This window comes from Tripterygium wilfordii, chromosome 15 (genome assembly GCF_013401445.1).
Source record: "Tripterygium wilfordii isolate XIE 37 chromosome 15, ASM1340144v1, whole genome shotgun sequence".
Lineage (NCBI taxonomy): Eukaryota > Viridiplantae > Streptophyta > Magnoliopsida > Celastrales > Celastraceae > Tripterygium > Tripterygium wilfordii.
In genome coordinates, this window is record NC_052246.1 from 5,120,062 (window position 1) to 5,138,433 (window position 18,372).

General features: G+C 36.8%; 1 protein-coding gene across 1 annotated transcript in view; it reads left to right on the forward strand.

Moving 5' to 3' along the window:
* LOC120016303 (protein ILITYHIA) overlaps positions 1 to 18,372 on the forward strand; it is a 29,032-nt gene that overhangs the window by 5,993 nt on the left and 4,667 nt on the right. The window contains exons 13-51 of the mRNA XM_038869005.1: positions 61 to 138; positions 478 to 597; positions 721 to 780; positions 2,468 to 2,551; positions 2,666 to 2,756; positions 2,857 to 3,026; positions 3,154 to 3,453; positions 3,536 to 3,652; positions 3,770 to 3,871; positions 3,952 to 4,101; positions 5,721 to 5,885; positions 5,968 to 6,144; positions 6,751 to 6,873; positions 7,141 to 7,221; positions 7,333 to 7,449; positions 8,139 to 8,311; positions 9,348 to 9,425; positions 9,517 to 9,664; positions 10,574 to 10,696; positions 10,799 to 10,855; positions 10,943 to 11,053; positions 11,182 to 11,373; positions 11,469 to 11,642; positions 12,376 to 12,486; positions 12,577 to 12,646; positions 12,760 to 12,838; positions 13,112 to 13,214; positions 13,306 to 13,476; positions 13,583 to 13,705; positions 13,779 to 13,892; positions 15,920 to 16,026; positions 16,112 to 16,163; positions 16,244 to 16,350; positions 16,499 to 16,558; positions 16,671 to 16,785; positions 16,876 to 16,986; positions 17,232 to 17,369; positions 17,444 to 17,566; positions 17,704 to 17,775. Of these exons, the coding sequence (XP_038724933.1) occupies positions 61 to 138; positions 478 to 597; positions 721 to 780; positions 2,468 to 2,551; positions 2,666 to 2,756; positions 2,857 to 3,026; positions 3,154 to 3,453; positions 3,536 to 3,652; positions 3,770 to 3,871; positions 3,952 to 4,101; positions 5,721 to 5,885; positions 5,968 to 6,144; positions 6,751 to 6,873; positions 7,141 to 7,221; positions 7,333 to 7,449; positions 8,139 to 8,311; positions 9,348 to 9,425; positions 9,517 to 9,664; positions 10,574 to 10,696; positions 10,799 to 10,855; positions 10,943 to 11,053; positions 11,182 to 11,373; positions 11,469 to 11,642; positions 12,376 to 12,486; positions 12,577 to 12,646; positions 12,760 to 12,838; positions 13,112 to 13,214; positions 13,306 to 13,476; positions 13,583 to 13,705; positions 13,779 to 13,892; positions 15,920 to 16,026; positions 16,112 to 16,163; positions 16,244 to 16,350; positions 16,499 to 16,558; positions 16,671 to 16,785; positions 16,876 to 16,986; positions 17,232 to 17,369; positions 17,444 to 17,566; positions 17,704 to 17,775 (4,647 nt within the window). The remainder of the gene's footprint in view (positions 1 to 60; positions 139 to 477; positions 598 to 720; positions 781 to 2,467; positions 2,552 to 2,665; positions 2,757 to 2,856; positions 3,027 to 3,153; positions 3,454 to 3,535; positions 3,653 to 3,769; positions 3,872 to 3,951; positions 4,102 to 5,720; positions 5,886 to 5,967; positions 6,145 to 6,750; positions 6,874 to 7,140; positions 7,222 to 7,332; positions 7,450 to 8,138; positions 8,312 to 9,347; positions 9,426 to 9,516; positions 9,665 to 10,573; positions 10,697 to 10,798; positions 10,856 to 10,942; positions 11,054 to 11,181; positions 11,374 to 11,468; positions 11,643 to 12,375; positions 12,487 to 12,576; positions 12,647 to 12,759; positions 12,839 to 13,111; positions 13,215 to 13,305; positions 13,477 to 13,582; positions 13,706 to 13,778; positions 13,893 to 15,919; positions 16,027 to 16,111; positions 16,164 to 16,243; positions 16,351 to 16,498; positions 16,559 to 16,670; positions 16,786 to 16,875; positions 16,987 to 17,231; positions 17,370 to 17,443; positions 17,567 to 17,703; positions 17,776 to 18,372) is intronic.

Consider the following 18,372-nt stretch of genomic DNA (forward strand, 5'->3'; position numbering starts at 1 on the left):
AATTTGTTTATTTGTTTTCTGCGTTTGATTAACCTTTTTCCTTTTTGGTTTCAATCCCAGAGGCTCCGTAAAGGCTTGCAAACTCTTGGATGTAATATTATTGACATTATTTCTGGTGATATTGAGAATTTATGCAAGGTAATTATAATTTCTTTGTGCATATTACGTCATATGTTTCTGTGCTTTTTAATTAATTACATCGTTATGATATCAATTACTTGTGCTTGCCATTTCCTAATTAGAGAAAGGTAATTTAGGTTTTCCTAACTTTTTACTTAGTTTTATGGTAGTCTTTGAGTTGATGGTCGAGTATTTGGTTTCATGAGCAGCCGGGGTAAACTGGCCCTACTATTTGATCAAACTCTTATTTACTGCTCTTCATATGTTTTGAGCGTTCTGTTCCTTGCTCTTTTCAGCTATTGTGAATTGAATACTCTGTTTATGAGGTCTATAATTAACTCTGCGGGATCTTCTCAGGTTATCCTCGGACCAATGGGGTTGATGAGTTCTAGTCTACTTGAGCAACAAGCAGCAATCAATACTTTATCCACTTTGATGTCAATAACTCCCAGCGACACCTATTTAGAATTTGAGAAGGTTGGTTGCTTATAAGTTATACCAGTTTATACATCCAATTTGATAAAGTCTTTGCAGAGTCTCATTGAAGAGATCATCTTTGTTTTGTTCAGTGCTAACAAGAGCCTTTTTTCTTCTTGCCAGCACCTGAAAAATCTTCCTGACCATCATTCACATGATATGCTTTCTGAAACTGACATCCAGGTATTGTTATCCGTCTTAAAGGTTAGATCCTTATACGTGTAATTGAAGACGTCGTGGTTAATGAACAATTTATGGTTTGTACTTTTATCTGCATGGCCTTTTTTTTAAAGAAATTCACTTCTTTTTTTTTTTGTATTTTCATACTGTGACCAAACCAGACTGTCTCAAACTTTTGTCACCTGGGACAGGCCCAGGTACTTGTAGAGAAAAATCCCTGCAAATGTCCTTGAGTGGAAAGTGGAAACTTCTTTTCCCATGTTCTATAAAGATTGGACAGGGAAAAAGAAGCATGGATCCAATCGCAATTAGATTAAAACTATAGGCTTTCTTAGATTAAGTTGACTAATTGTATGTTGAATATGTATTCCAAATGAATTTCCATTAAGAGCAGATGACAACCAAGGAGCAACTTCATTTCTAATACACCTTTCATTTTTGTAGTAAAGGATTCCAGTGAAAGATGTGCTTGTTTTATAACGGATGCAATTATTACTATATCACCAGTCTCTAACACAAGTGGATGCTACTTATAATATTTATTTTTTTAATATCTTGTATCGATTTTCCAAGAAGATGGAGACATATGTGATGATGTAGCTAATAGGATTAAAAACGGATGGAGTGAGTGGAAGAGTGCATCCGGGGTTTTATGCGACAAAAGGATCCCTTAAGGTTGAAGGGAAAATTCTGTAGGTCAGCTATACGACCCGCAATGATGTATGGTTCTGAGTGTTGGGCTATCAAGTGACAAAATATCCAAAAAATGCATGTAGCCAAAATGCGAATGCTTGGTTGAATGTGTGGTCACACTAGGAAAGATAGGCTAAGAAATGAGATTATTAGATTTAAGGTAGGAGTAGCACCTATTGAAGATACGCTATGAGAAAATCGTTTAAGCTGGTATCGACATGTCCAATGTTGAGATAGCGGTGCGGTGGTGAGGAGGAACGATAGAATTTGTATAGGAGAGAGTAGGAGGCGACATGGAAGACCTAAAAAGACATCGCTTGAAGTAATAAAGTAATGATATGAAGTTAATAGGAGTGGATGAATGTATGATTCGTGATAGAAATGAATGGAAAAAACGGATACACATGGTGGATTCCCGTTGATGTTCTCATAAACTCATGTAGCCGACCCCTAACTTTTGGGATAGAGGCTTTGATGATGATGAAAATGAAATGGGTATGTTCAAGTACATAAATCTTTTTTGTTCCTTCACTTCCTTTCTACTGGGACTTGGTTACAGTTGCCATACATTGCCATGAGCTTGTGGCAGTGATTTTGTTTGATAAATGATAACACAGTTCTTCTGGCTCATGCCATTCCTGGGCATCTATAATATTTACTTATAATCGGATTCTGAAGTTTTTGCTACCACGTACTCCATGAAGGTTTCATCAAGTACACCTCCATTTCATCTTTGAGGGCCATATACCTCATCTCAAATGCTATTCTTGATTGCCCTTGGAATCTAATACTGTCCAATTTTCTCTATCTATAATTCTATATTTGTACGATATTTAGGTCTTGTATTGCTGACATGTACCTGCAAATTATCGACATGCTGATTGTCTGTTATGTTTGTGCTACCTTTTTTGTGTTGGATTTCCATTATTAAATATTTTGTCCTATTTCACATTGATTTTAGTTTAGTTACCTTACCTGCATCTTTGCTAATGTCCAGATTTTCCACACTCCTGAGGGAATGCTTTCAACTGAGCAAGGGGTGTATATTGCTGAGTCTTTTGTTGCTAAAAACACAAAACAGGTGAATGACCTCATAGTGTCATTGTGTGTCTAGATGCTTCTGTAGTTTAGCTTTCGTTTTCCTTTGCAAAAATCTGTAAGCCATATTGGTTGTTTATGTTTCATCCCTGCTCAGGACCATGCTAGTTCTAATCATAAGAGAGAATCGGGTAGAGATGCTGCTGGGGTGGGAAGGAGGGACTCTGGGAAATTGACTAAGAAAGCAGGTATGCTATTCTTTCTGTTAATTGCTTTACTTACTATGTTGCCTGACATCGATACTTTGTTATGAAGTTTTTTTGCCTTTTGTTCTTCTTTCCATTTTAGACAAGGGAAAGTCAGCGAAGGAAGAGGCACGTGAGTTGCTGCTTAAAGAGGAATCTGCTATACGTGAAAAGGTCCGGGACATTCAGAAGAATCTGTCTTTGATGCTTCGTACTCTTGGGGACATGGCCATTGCAAACCCTATATTTGCTCACAGCCAATTGCCGTCACTGGTTTGTGTCTTGTCACCTGATCTGTCTATCTCTGATCTATCTATCTTCTTTTCCTCTGCTGGACATAAGTTCTAATATTCTATTTCATTCTGGAAATAAAACATTCTCATATTATATATTCTATCAGGTTAAGTTTGTTGAGCCTCTGTTACGATCACCTATTGTAAGTGATATGGCCTTTGAAGCATTGGTAAAGCTTTCAAGATGTATTGCCCCTCCTCTATGTAATTGGGCCCTTGACGTTGCTTCTGCTTTGCACCTAATTGTGACTGAGGAAACTCGTATTCTGTTGGATCTGATTCCCTCTGCTGAGGAGGAATCTAATGGAAAACCATCTTTTACTCTTTTTGAGAGAATTATAAATGGCATATCTGTCTCGTGTAAATCTGGAGCTCTACCTGTAGACTCCTTTACTTTTGTCTTTCCGGTAAGTTTTTCTTGACATACGTGATTGATTCTGATGGGCACCCTCTTCTTGTTTCAAACTATAATTTATTATTATGTCGCAGATTATTGAGAGGATTCTGTTTTCATCGAAGAAGACAGGACTGCATGATGATGTGCTTCGGATTATTTATTTGCACATGGATCCATTATTGCCTCTTCCTAGGCTTCGCATGCTATCAGTTACACGTCAAACCCTTTTCCTGGCCATAAAATGATAAGCATACATTAGTTTGAAATGGTTTCCTAGTTTTATTTTAATCTTCTGGTTGCTATATCATTCACTTCTTGTTTTGCAGGCTCTTTATCATGTTCTTGGTATTCTTCCTGCTTATCAAGCGCCCGTTGGATCAGCTCTGAATGAGTTGTGTCTTGGTCTACAACCACATGAAATAGCATCTGTAAGTAGCTAGAGTCTTTGAGACTTGGGTTTGTGTTGCCTTTATATGTTGGTTAACATGCTTTTTCTCATTTTTCGAAGGCATTATGTGGTGTGTATGCCAAAGATGTCCATGTTAGGATGGCCTGCTTAAATGCCATCAAATGCATTCCAGCTGTTTCTAGTCGTGCTCTTCCTCAGAATCTTGATGTTGCAACAAGTTTGTGGATTGCTTTACATGATCCCGAAAAGGTTTTACTCTCCAACTGTATCATTTTCATCATCATCATCCGAGCCTTTATCCTAAATTCTTAAATTTAGTTTTTACCAATTCTTCGAAAGTAGCTTATGCATCCTGTTAACGTGACAAATTTTCATGTGGTTGAACATATTACCTTGGATTATATCATCAACTGCTGATGTTTACTTCTTAGTAACATCAATAGTCAGTTCAATCATATATGCGAATAAGCTTAAACAAACTCCACACAGACACACAAACAGACACATGTATTATAAACATAAATGCCAGAATGCAAAATTTTATTTGCCTCTATGCTTGTCTACTTTAATTGAAGATTCATTTGCTTGCTCCCTGTGTTGACATTTAGTTGTAATGATCACTACCGTTAAATCTAGAATGATAGTTATAATGCCATATATTCCGTTCTGTGGGTTTTGCTTCTCAGTTTTGGGGAGCTTTTTAGCCAATTAAGCTGCACATTGTGCCATTGTCTTATCAACTGTAACTTCACTAGATGCCTAAATTATTGTCTGGAAGCTCTTTGTTAAGGCTTCATTTGACACTATTTTAAGGTTTTCAGCCTATAATTTTTTTTTCTTGTTTCTTTCCTGCCACACTTCGGTGGATAGTTTTTGTCTAATGTTGAAATTAGCATTTTGGGTAGACTTTAGCTGAAACATTAATCTCATTTAAACAGAGAGAGAGAGAGAGGCATATTACTGAAATATTGATTCTGTCCAACTCTGTTTATTGACTGTTGCCAGTGACTGTCTAGGCATTGGGGTCCTTCTGACTTAAATTTGTGATTCTAGATGTAGTTGTTTATTTAAGTTTTACTTTCAAATTTCCTTTAAACAGTGTATTGTTTTCCTTTGCTACTGCTGTGCGATTTATGTGCATTGATGCCAATTAATTTATTGGATATTTGAAAATAAATGGCATTACAGATAAAATGTCTCATGTTTTGGTGATTTTCATTTAAAGACTATTGTTCATGTCAATTGGTGAACTTCTTATGTGAAGTTTTTCTATGGTCAAGAATGGTGGTAAGTCAGCCGCTAGAACCCCTTTGCATTCTATTCTTTCCTGCTAGAACACATTTGTGTTATCATATTCTTTCCTGGGTAGGGAAATGAGTATTCCTTCGTCTCTAATTCCTCTGATTTCCCAGGATTTAAGGCCAAAGCCACATACCTTTCTTGAAAGTTCAACTATCACATTTTTCATGCTGTCAAATTTTCTAACACCATCTGGACTACCCTAGAAGCTTATTTTGGTTTGTTTCCAATCTACTTACGTTAGAAGAGGGCATTGGCGGAAGAGACATGAAATAGACTGGTAAACATTACAGTTATTTTGCCAGTGCCTTCCTAATATTATAATTATGATGATTTTCATTTACTAGAATAGTACCTCATATTTCTTGTAGAAAGTCAAAAGTTATTGACATTGATACATTATTCTTGGTTTTGAACTTGTTCCTCTGCTTCTTGCTGGTGGTTTTGTGTTGTGAATTCTAGCTTTGCGACGGTATTTTATCTATATTGTCTCTCTTCCCTTTGCTATTATATTATTGTTGCTCCTGCTTATCTACGAAATTTATTCCAATTTATCTTAATGTTTTCAGTCAGTTGCTGAAGCCACAGAGGATATATGGGATCGCTATGGGTATGACTTTGGAACTGATTATTCAGGACTTTTTGATGTCCTGTCTCATATTAATTACAATGTCCGATCTGCTGCTGCGGAGGCATTAGCTGCAGCTTTGGATGAAAACCCTGATTCCATACAGGTTAATTTAAGGTTTAAGTATTTTTTTTTCAAAACTTTGTGTTTTAAAGGAGCTGTTCATTAACGGGTTAGTGATTTTTCAGGAAACACTTTCTACGTTGTTTTCTTTGTATATTCGGGATTCTGGTTTCAGCAAGGACAATGTTGATTCTGGTTGGCTTGGCAGACAGGGAATAGCTTTATCTTTAAATTCTGCTGCTGATGTTCTGAGAACAAAAGACCTTCCTGTTGTTATGACATTCCTGATTTCACGCGCACTGGTACTAAAATATTTGCTTGGCTTCTCTTCTTTTGACTGAGTAATTTGTACTGAAAATTCAAAAATTTCCAGGATTTCTTACATGGATGGATAGGAGAAATATACTCGATATATGACAAAAAAATTCCCTCATCAATTCCTTTTCCTTATTATTATGTGTTTCTTGTTATGTAAAAGAAGATTTTACTATGAGGCTCCCTTCATTCCTTTAGGTATATAACTAGCAGAAAATTGTGTCTTTGATTAGTTTTACTGTCTTCTCTTGGTTGATTTTTTACCTTAAGGAGATATGATGTGTAGTATACTGCTTATATTGTTGATGAGAATTGCTTGTTGACATAATTTCAATAGTAGCGGAAAGTAATTTTTAATATTTATGGAGCCTTAGGGCCATTGCTCTTTGAATTGAAGCTAAGAATGAGTTATTGGTCCCTTCCAACAAAGCTTCACTGCAGTTATACTCATTGAAAGAACCTAGTCTAGATAAGAAAACATTTTTAACGAAAGTAGTAGTTTCACTGTCACCGTGATGTTAAGGTTCATCCATTGTTTCTTTGGTGGCATACTAGTTCTGTATTACAATTTTGTGAATGCTTTTGTCTTGTAGGCTGATCCTAACACAGATGTTCGTGGAAGAATGATTAATGCTGGTATCTTGATTATTGATAAGCATGGCAGAGATAATGTTTCCTTGTTATTTCCAATATTTGAGAACTACTTAAACAAAAAGGTTAGTCTTCCATTGAAATCAGATGTAATTGCTGAACAAAGTGCCTGATGTCATTAGTTATTTATTTTTTTATTTTAAATTTTTTTTAATGTGTATATATATATATATATTTATTTATTAAGTAGTCGCATAATAAACAATGATTACGTTCTTGTATTAATATGTGCATACATAATTTTCAATGTACTGACTTCTGCTCTTCCTTAGACATCTGATGTATATGGTCTCACCTGTTGGATTATGTAATATAATTTCATTCTTCCTTAGGCATCTGATGAAGAGAAATATGATTTGGTGCGCGAGGGTGTAGTTATTTTTACTGGAGCCTTGGCAAAACATCTGGCGAAGGTGTCAACTATATCTTTATATATATATATATATACATATATTCTAGTAAATTACTGGAGCTTTTAGTACAATCAACATTTTTTTTAGCTTGACCTTTATATATGCTAACAGGATGATCCTAAAGTTCATACTGTTGTGGAGAAGTTATTGGATGTCATAAACACTCCATCAGAAGCTGTGCAACGTGCGGTCTCAGCATGCCTTTCGCCATTGATGAAATCGAAGCAAGTATGTAGCAAGTTTTGCTATGAGGATGCTGAGATATTCTAAGTTGTACATTTTTTCCTGCTTGTTTGGAGATTTCATGTTGTGGCGGACGCGGAAGTTGTGTGTGTTTGCATGTTGCACGTTTTTTTGCATGCATGTATTGTTGGGCGCTTGTTTGTGTCATTCATCTTGAACACCAAAGATCTTCTATATAAGCATGAATTTTTCCCTAAAGAATCTGCAGTGTGTATTCAAACAACACACTTAACCCTATTTCTCCTAGGCGCGCCTGACCAGCCTTGCACCTGGTCTGAGGCGCGCGCCTAGGCCATGCCTGGCTGAAGCCAGGCGATTGAGGCTAGGCGAGGCACCTAGGGTGCGCCTCGCCTCGCTTGGAGGGCCTAGGCGCCCGCCCGGCCGCCTCGTGACAACACTAATTTCTTGTGGTGCGCAACTTCTTTTAAGTTTCTAGATCAGTGAAAGTGAATAGTCTATTTATTGCCTTTCTGAACGATCTGTGCGAAGTACCTTATAAACTCTGGATCTTAAGTTTTGACCTTGTTCATATGTTACATGCATATGTAGATACTCTCTCTTGACCCGTTTTCCCTTTTGTTTTGGAAAAAACATATAAGATGGTCTTGTTTGAATACGTTTGTGCATTGTATAAGGAATTCACGTTGATGTCATGGTTTGGTTTCTTGCTTTAGGATGATGCGCAGGCCCTTGTTTCGAGGCTTATGGATCAACTAATGAAGAGTGAAAAATATGGAGAACGTCGTGGAGCAGCTTTTGGACTTGCTGGAGTAGTTAAGGGATTTGGAATCCCTTGCTTGAAGAAGTATGGAATTGTTGGTGCACTACAGGAAGCATTCACTAATAGGTTTGTTACCTTCTTCTGTTTGACCATGCATTGCTTTACTTCATGCTCATATCACTGGCCATGCTTGTAGAGTGATGAACTATGCATATGCATTCCTTTTATGTTATGAAAGTAAGGTTGCTTTGTATTTCATGTGAGCTCATGTATGACAGTATGAGTAGTTGGTTAGTTCATGCATTTGGGTCTCTGTGATAAAATTGTGTTGTGGTACCTTGTGTCGTCATACTGATGTGATATTGGCCACTAGTGGAACATGCCATGAGAAGAAAAAGGAGGTTCTTTGTGTGGAAATTATACCCAGCAACAGCTACACTTTTGGCTGTAAGGTGCTGGAAGATCCTAATGGGAAGTAATTCATTGGGAGATAGATAAGTACTCTTGGGAGTTCCTTTCATCCTAGGTTCTTTGGTGAGGATGGTGATTCGACCAGTATAATCACCAAAATTTATCCCATCACTTCTCTGGGCTTGCCTACTTAAGTCTATTTATATGTGGTGCCACATTTAGCTATTTCATATTAGCTTACAGGAAGTCACATTGCTGTAAATGGCTTATTGGTCGATCTGATCTCTCAATGGCTTCTCTACAAAACTCAGGATCATAATTTAAAGTTAGCACCATTCTCTCTGGCATTAATCTATAGGTATTGCCTTTTTTTACCTTCCTTGCTTGTGAGCAAATGAGGTCATATGTCCTTCCTATTTAATTGACAAATGTACACACGTGCCTTTCTATCTTTTGTAAGCCTAGCATATTAGTGCATACAAAATTGGACCCTACCGAAAGCTCTCTGATTTGAGAATTGTGAAAAATTTAAGTTAGTGGTTTGGGTCCCTTGTTGAACATTTAAAATAGTCCTTTCACCACAATTTAATAGTTTGAATTGATTGCGTTGGAGTCTTGAAAATTGTAATTTGTTTCCATAAGCATTATAATCAAATATATATTTTTTATTATGGGAGACTGGCTTTTGTCAACCTCAAGCACTTAACCAGTAATGGTTTCATTGATCTTGTTTTATCTGAAATACTCACAGGAATTCTGCAAAAAGTCGTGAGGGAGCTTTATTGGCTTTTGAATGCCTCTGTGAAAAGCTTGGAAGACTATTTGAACCGTATGTAGACATAAAAATATTACTTAAGCAGAAGCCATGTCAGCATTTCATTTATTAATATATCTCCTCTATTTTTGGCCTTTGTGACCAGATATGTTATCCAAATGTTACCACTGCTTTTGGTTTCTTTCTCCGACAATGTTGTTGCTGTTCGAGAAGCTGCTGAATGTGCTGCTCGTTCAATGATGTCTCAGTTAACTGCACAGGGTGTGAAGCTTGTTCTTCCATCTCTTTTGAAGGTATATTATAGTCTTGATTAAATCAATTTTGACATTTCAGTTTGCTTAAATTTCCACCTTAGTGGAATTTGTCATATGTTATTTTGGTCATGTGTTTGGTTTTTCTACTAACTTCCAAGATGGCTGTCATTGTCATGATTGTAAAATCACTGTTTAATCTGTCGGTCCTTGATGTTTTGGAAGAATTTAGGTGTTGGGTAGTGCCGTAGTGATAAAGACGATGTCTTCCTTGACGAAGTGATGCATATCTAGAAGCATTGTAGAAGATATTTTTATTCTGCATTATTATATTATATCTATGTACCCATATTTTTGCGGAGATATGGGGTGTTTTTTTTTGTGGCAGCTTTGTGGAATGGAGATGTTAATCTGAAGACAAAATAATAAAAGAACACGTTTGGTTGTATAATGTTCCGAAACTGAAGCAGGGAATCATAATTCGTAACATTTCTTTTGTTGCAAGATAAACAAACCAGGAATCATATTTATCTTTTAATTGGTTCTACTTTTCACTTAATAATGTCTGGATTTCTTTTGCATCCAACATGTTTTTCTTTTTTGGTACTGAAATTTTTCACAAGAACAACGATTGAAAGCTTTTTTTTTCCCTTCATGTAACCTTCGAAGGTAATGCTATCAAAGACACCCATATTCTATTCGATGGGAGAGGGTTCCGCTGTGTTGGCCTTAGGAATGTCATTGATTGTTATCTTATCTTTCTAATTTTGTAAGAGCCCTTGATTAATTATTGCATATACATCTATGTTTGGTTATGATATTAGTGAGTTTGCTCTATTTTTGTCTGAAGGAAAAAAATAATGATCGACATGTAAAATCCTGTAAATAATGTTTCACACCTTGTGAACAATCGAACAATTAATCCGCTGGCTATATGCATAATTTTCTCAGGGTCTTGAGGATAAAGCTTGGCGTACAAAACAAAGTAGTGTGCAACTGCTTGGTGCTATGGCATTCTGTGCTCCTCAGCAACTGTCCCAATGCCTACCAAAGATTGTGCCAAAACTTACGGAGGTTTGTCCATAATTTCAGTAGCTGCATTCATTTTCTGATGGGTGAATTCAACCACGTTGAAGATGATCCATCCCATAATATTCATTCCTTTTATTGTCAAAGGTATTGACGGATACACATCCGAAAGTCCAGTCAGCAGGGCAGACGGCCCTTCAGCAGGTTATATAACTCCTTGTGATTTATCTTGTACCTTGTTCCATTTCCATAGTAACTTTTGTGCTTAACTGTCTTATGTGTTGCTCTTAGGTTGGGAGTGTTATTAGAAACCCCGAAATATCTTCTCTCGTTCCCACTCTTCTGTTGGGTCTTACAGATCCCAATGACCACACAAAATATTCTCTTGATGTTCTCCTACAAGTAAGAATAATGAGAATAATTATCTTTTATTTTAATGATAAGTGTTTCCTTTCTTTCGAATGATGAAATTGAAGTCTTGATTTTATTTTAATGCTCTAAATTCGCGTTGGTAATTGGGTATGTTGCAGACAACTTTTGTCAATTCTATTGATGCTCCTTCGCTTGCGCTATTGGTTCCAATAGTACATAGAGGGCTGAGGGTGAGAAGTGCTGAAACAAAAAAGAAGGCTGCACAAATAGTTGGAAACATGTGTTCATTAGTAACGGAACCAAAGGATATGATCCCTTATATCGGGTTGCTTCTTCCTGAAGTGAAAAAGGTCTAGCTTACTGTAGCTGCACATTTGGCTGAATTAACAAAATTTTGCTTTGTATGAGACCATGCCCTTATTGTTTACATTGAAAATGTGTATAGGTCCTTGTGGATCCAATTCCAGAAGTTCGGTCAGTTGCAGCAAGGGCCCTTGGATCGCTTATTAGAGGAATGGGAGAGGACAACTTCCCTGATCTGGTTCCATGGTTATTTGACACTCTTAAATCTGATAGTAGTAATGTCGAGCGCTCTGGAGCTGCTCAAGGGTTGAGTGAGGTTAGAATCTGTCTTATATATTTTTTATTTCAAAGTGCTCCTGCTTCGGTGGATTAATGATTTTTTTAACATTGTGAACTCATGGTTTATGATTCAATGTTTCCTTGTGGTGTTTCTAATGAAATCTATAGAATAAAGCTTAGATTGGTGAAACTACATGGACTCATTTTAGAATGAAAAATATATATTTTTTGTTTATACTGTATGTCGTTGGTGCTGTTACTGACTGACCAAAAAAAAGTTGCTCTTACTGATTGTTAAGTACCTGGATTTAACTCTACATTTGACTCTACATTTGGTGTCAGTACATCAAATGCCATGCAGGGAGGCTGAGTTGACTGGTGGTTTGCTACGTAGTTGCAATCAAAAGTATTCCATATAAATATAGCTAGCACAGTGGAAGAGAAAGTCGCACTTTAAGTTTCGGAGTACAATGTCTGTTTTGTCAAATTGGTGTAGGGTTTAGGGAACTCATAATGTCATTGGGTACTGCTTTGTATAACCATGCAAACAAGTGTTGAAATTGGTTTGTGTATGATACAACTGAGCTTCTGTTTATACTGAAACTTTTTCTTTAGCCCCTTTGTGTTTATAGTTACAATGTCGGGGTTTCTCTTTTTATTTCTTGAATTTTATTGTACTACTTGTTTTTGAATTTTTTTTTTTGTGTTTTCTATTGTTTTATTTAATTCTATCATTGTTCACTAGGAGGTTGTCTTCATTCCATCTTCAGGTTCTTGCTGCCCTTGGTACCGAGTACTTTGAGCACGTACTTCCTGATATTATCCGAAACTGTTCTCATCAAAGAGCTTCTGTACGTGATGGGTATCTAACTCTTTTCAAGGTAACATTGTTGGTTTCCCTTTCCAAACTTCTTGATAGGATTTTTGGTATGATCTTGTATTCATTGCTGCTTATCAAAAATTGTTTGCAGTATTTGCCTAGGTCACTGGGTGTTCAGTTTCAAAACTATTTGCAGCAGGTGCTGCCTGCCATTTTAGATGGTAAATGCTGTGCTTTTTCTGGATGTCTTTATGCTTTAAATATTTAATTTGCACTTTTTCCCTTTAAAAATTTGGTTTTTAATATAGTTTAATTGATGTACATGCTTCTGCAGGTCTGGCGGATGAGAATGAATCCGTTCGTGATGCAGCTCTTGGTGCTGGACATGTCCTTGTAGAACACTATGCAACAACGTAACCAATTTTTACAATTTTTTTTGTTACGAGAGAGTCCCACAAATTCTGTTTGCATTATTAATGGATTGAAATATCTGAAAAGAGGCAGAGTCAATTTGGATAGATAATTTTGTACTCTTCTGATTACCTTGAGATGTTCTTTTTGATTCTTTCTGATCTGTATATTTTAACTGGAACTTGTATGCCTTACCATGTGAGGAATGCTTCACTTCCTTGTTTCAGATATTTTCTGTTGTTTTCTGTGTTTACTAAAATGCCCTTTTATCACAGGTCTTTACCACTACTCCTTCCAGCTGTAGAGGATGGTATTTTTAATGATAATTGGCGTATTCGACAAAGCTCTGTGGAACTTTTGGGGGATCTCTTGTTTAAGGTTTGTTCTTAGTAACATAGGTTTCTTCATCCTTTGAGATAATTCTTGATTTTCTAGTGGTAGTTGCATGAGATGGCCTGCTTTTATGTAGGTTGCTGGAACCTCTGGAAAAGCTCTACTTGAGGGTGGCAGCGATGATGAAGGTGCTAGCACTGAAGCACAGGGGCGTGCGATTATTGAGGTTTTAGGAAGGGATAAACGTAATGAAGTTCTTGCTGCTTTATACATGGTTCGCACAGATGTCAGCTTATCCGTACGTCAGGTAATGCAGCTACTTTGTGGTAAATTCTATGTTTGACTCAAGTTGCATACATTCAGTTTAAGAACATTTGTTGCATTTGAACTCAAGTCTCCTACACCTTTGTCAGGCTGCCTTACATGTGTGGAAAACTATAGTTGCAAATACTCCAAAGACTCTCAAAGAAATCATGCCAGTTTTAATGAATACTTTAATTACTTCTCTCGCATCTTCATCCTTTGAGAGGCGACAGGTATTTTCCGATTTGTCATGGACGTTTTTTGAGTTTATTGAATATTTAAGTTATTTTTCTGTTGCCTATGTAGGTTGCTGGACGTGCATTGGGTGAACTTGTTCGTAAGCTTGGTGAAAGGGTACTTCCCATGGTAATCCCAATCCTGTCCCGAGGGCTGCAGGATCCCAATCCTAGCAGAAGACAAGTAAGATTTCTGTTCATGCCAAACAAAGAGAGGACATTAAGGCAACTTTATTTTCCAATAAACCTTTTTTTTGTGTAGCCCATGAGGTAATCAAATAACTTTATCTTTGTTAATGATATTTGCGGTTACCTTACACTACGCGAAGATACCTTTTCTGTCTTTTTTTTTTCCATTCGAGATATTATAGTTCATTCAAAGTTTTGCCCAATGCTTTGACATCATTTGGAATTAGATCACTCATCATTTTTGTCGTAGACACTTCTATTAAGTTGATGTTATAGATAAACTGATTTAATTAAGAAGAAACAGTGTAAGAGAGAACCACATTCATTGCACAAGGCTCAACAGTGCTGCCAGGGTATGAGAAAGGGCATATGCACGTGCCTTTATGCCTAGGTTGCAAAAATTATTTTTTTTTTTGGTAAGTAATGCAATAAATAGTTACTTATATGTGTACTATTGTAACTGTGTTCACCCTTCAACAATGGTCAGGCTTTAAACCACTTACCAAAAAAAAAAAGAGCTTAGGTTTTAAACCATTCATTTCTTTTCTTTATTTACATAATCTCGACACAGCATCACCACCATCATCATCATCATCATCCTCCTAGCTTTAAAGACGTGTAGTTAGTAACTAAAGTCGTAACATATGAATCATATCGATTCTTCCTTGCCGCACTTTTGAGAGCAACATTCATGCTAGATGAATTATTTCAGCATTGTATTATTCCTGGTACAGTTCTTTTTTCCTCTTGTTATGGTGGTTCTTTGAGCACTGCTTTTGGTAAATGGAGACTGGTGTAAAGAGTTACCGTATGTAGTTTGATGTTAGTATGGAAAGGAGAGGAACCATTTCTGTTCCCTGTTTGTTTTGGAAGCTTGACATTGTTAAGATTTTCACTTTGATGCAATTACAAAAGGACATGGAAGTTTATGGACAAAAGGATATTGCTTAAAGAGTCACAATATGTAGTTTGATGTTAATATGGAAAGAAGATGAACCATTTCTGTTCCCTGTTTGTTTTGCAAGCATGACACTGTTAAGATTTTTGATTTGAGGCAATTACAAAAGAACATGGAAGTTTATGGAAAAAGAAAATGGAGATTGAAGAAGTGGTGGCTAGTTTTTTTTCTGTGTTGGAGAAAGTACGAGGATCACTGTAAAGGTAGCAAAAACCCAGAAGCAAAAGAGAGGGATGTTTGACATCTCACTGTTATATTAGCAACTCGGGTACATGAGGCTTCTGCTGTGGAGTGTGGACGTAGGGTGGGTAAATGGCAAGATATATGCAGCCTTACCCATGCAACTTGGATTTGCTGTTTTTAGGATTTGAACCCATGACCTCTGGCGGGGGGCAACCTTATTGCTAGGCGGCTAGGCCAAGGGTTGTATATATAATTATATATACACTTCTATCAATTTCGTGATTCGTTTTTTTTCCCTGTATTTTGTTTTTTTTTTTTGGGAGTTCACATCTCAAAAAGTGGCTCACTTCTGTTTTGACTAATCCAAATTAAGTAAACTGATATTAAAAAGGAACTTAAAAGATGGAATATCTCTAAGTTTTAAACCAGAATTATTTTTCCTCGGAATTTTTTCGTTGGTATTATTTACTCTTGAAATAGATGAAAATTTAAGTGAGAACCCAAATGTGAATCATAACCTAATTGTGAATTGTTTGGGGTCATTTATAATGAAACTGGTTTACTGGTTCTTGAGACGCATCCTTATGGCTGTCTTGAAACTAATGCCTCCATAAGGCTTGGGCGTTGGTGAGTTGGTCACTTATTGATGAAGCGACGATTTGGATTGTTTGGAATTTTGATAATTTTATTTGAAAATGCTGTCACTCTGAAAATATGTATAAAATTAAGTATGTGTACAGAGAGCAATTTGAGAAATTAGGAGTCTATGGATTTTATGTGCTGGATTTGTTCTCTCTCTCCATGAGTAGTAGTCTCCGCATTTTAAAAAACTTTTTATAACATCTCTTTTTGTAAAATTCTACTGTTGACTTGCCTGGCAGGGAGTATGTATTGGCTTGAGTGAAGTGATGGCAAGTTCTGGAAGGAGTCAATTGCTGAGCTTCATGGACGAGCTCATCCCTACTATTCGGACTGCCCTTTGTGATAGGTTTGTTTTATAGGAAACTTCGCCTTGTTCTTTTCTCTTGTACGTTTGAGAAATTTCCGTTTCATTTTATAGTTTCTGTTTACAGCACGTCTGAAGTTCGTGAGTCTGCGGGTGTAGCATTCAGTACTCTTTACAAGGTACTCTTTCATTTTGGAATTTTATACCTTACAATGCAAGTTTTGCATATGAGGTTGAACCATTAGATTTCATGATGTAGAGTGCTGGAATGCAAGCAATAGATGAAATAGTGCCGACACTTCTGCATGCTTTGGAGGACGATCAAACCTCTGATACGGCCCTGGATGGTCTCAAACAAATCTTAAGGTGAAATACAATTTTACTTGCTGTTCTTTCATTCTTTCTATCTTTCTGTATCTGCCGCTCTCTCACTCTCTCTCACATGTGCACTTGTTTTCAGATGAGATAATATTAATTCACCTTTTGGTGCCTTTTTTTTTTCTTCTGTTTTTAGTGTCAGGACAACTGCGGTTTTGCCTCACATTTTGCCTAAGCTGGTTCATCTACCCCTTTCGTATGTGTTCCTCACCTTCTTTCTTGTGATTTGTGTGTAGATTTTAGAATACATCTGAGTCACTTTTACTGAACTGGGAGCTTCCGATTGCTTTTTTGGTTTCTTAATCCAGGGCCTTTAATGCACATGCTCTCGGGGCTTTAGCAGAGGTTGCAGGACCTGGTCTAAATATCCACCTTGGAACTGTTCTTCCTGCCTTACTCTCTGCAATGGGTGGAAATGACATGGTATAATAACATCCTGCATTTTATTACTCTCTTAATCCAATTCTGTCAGGTATTATATCTTTGATTACTTACCACTTTTGGATGGCATAGAATGTCCAAAGTTTGGCAAAGGAGGCTGCCGAAACAGTGGTCTTAGTCATAGATGATGAAGGCGTTGAATCCTTGATAGCGGAGCTTCTTAAAGGTGTTAGTGATAGTCAGGTATGTTTTACAGTTACTCCTTTTGTAGGTTTCTTTTAACAAATTGCTTTAGCGGTTGATGTTTGGTGTTCTGGCTCTTGTAACAATCTTGTCAACACCTTGTGCTTAGCCTTTTTGCACTTTTTTTGTTTCCACCTCTTGGTGATTTAATAATTTTTTTCTACTAGAAGTATTGTTGTTCGGGAGCTCTTGATATTTTTTGTTTCTCTCTTGTTTTTGTGTTTTGGACCATTCAATGGTTTCAGGCTACGATTAGACGAAGTTCATCATATCTGATTGGATACTTCTTCAAGAACAGCAAATTATACTTGGTTGACGAAGCTCCGAACATGATATCTATGCTTATTATTTCACTCAGTGACTCTGATTCAGCCACCGTCGCGGTACTACAATAATTCATTTATGCTTTAACTTAATCCATCTCTCTGTTCGCCGCATCTAATGTTCTGTTTAATAGGCTGCTTGGGAAGCCTTATGTAGGGTTGTTGGTTCAATTCCTAAAGAAGTACTTCCTTCCTATATAAAACTAGTACGCGATGCTGTATCTACATCCAGAGACAAGGAGCGTAGAAAAAAGAAGGTGGGTGGGATCATCGGAGTGAATGCTAAGATTCAGTATGCATGGCTTTGGTTTTTAGTCCAATGAGATATTTCTTCTGCAAATCCTATTGAAGGTTAACAATATGAAACCTGTTTTGTTAATTTTGTTGTATGCAGGGAGGGGCTGTTCTCATCCCTGGATTTTGTCTCCCGAAAGCTCTTCAGCCTGTGCTTCCAATCTTTCTCCAAGTAATTTGGCTCATCCTTCTCAAGCTATATCTGTATATTTATGCCAATAGACAATACGATACGTAGGATGGCCATGGTACTATTCTTGAAAGGGAAGTTTTTTTCTTTTTTTTTTCCCATCATTGTTGTTTTGCTGCCCTGTTTTCTTTGTTTAAAACGGAAATGGTTATACACAAACTTTAGGATTTTCTTTGTGCTGGATTTGTCTGAATTGTTAAGTGGGTAACAAATCAAATAACTTGTCTATCTATAATTTACTACTGCTGTGTGTGAGCATGAAATTCGTGAGGTGTTTTCATTTCATGTCTTTTTGTACCAACATGTAGAACCTGGTGACCCTTCTATTTAATGTTGCTTGGTGTCTTCTCTGCCATTAATATTTTGCGAAGAGTGGAGTCAATGAAATATTCACTCTGTTTATTTCCTTCCAGAGAAGATCTGTAGCTTACAATATATATTGGCTCTTGTTTATTGAGATGTCTCTCTCGTTCCAAGGGCCAACAGTCTTACTTACTTTCTATGTGTTGTTCCCCTTTCAAGGTGGACTACATAGACTTCTGGATTAATAGTGTTTGGTAGGTCTTTGATATCTTTCAT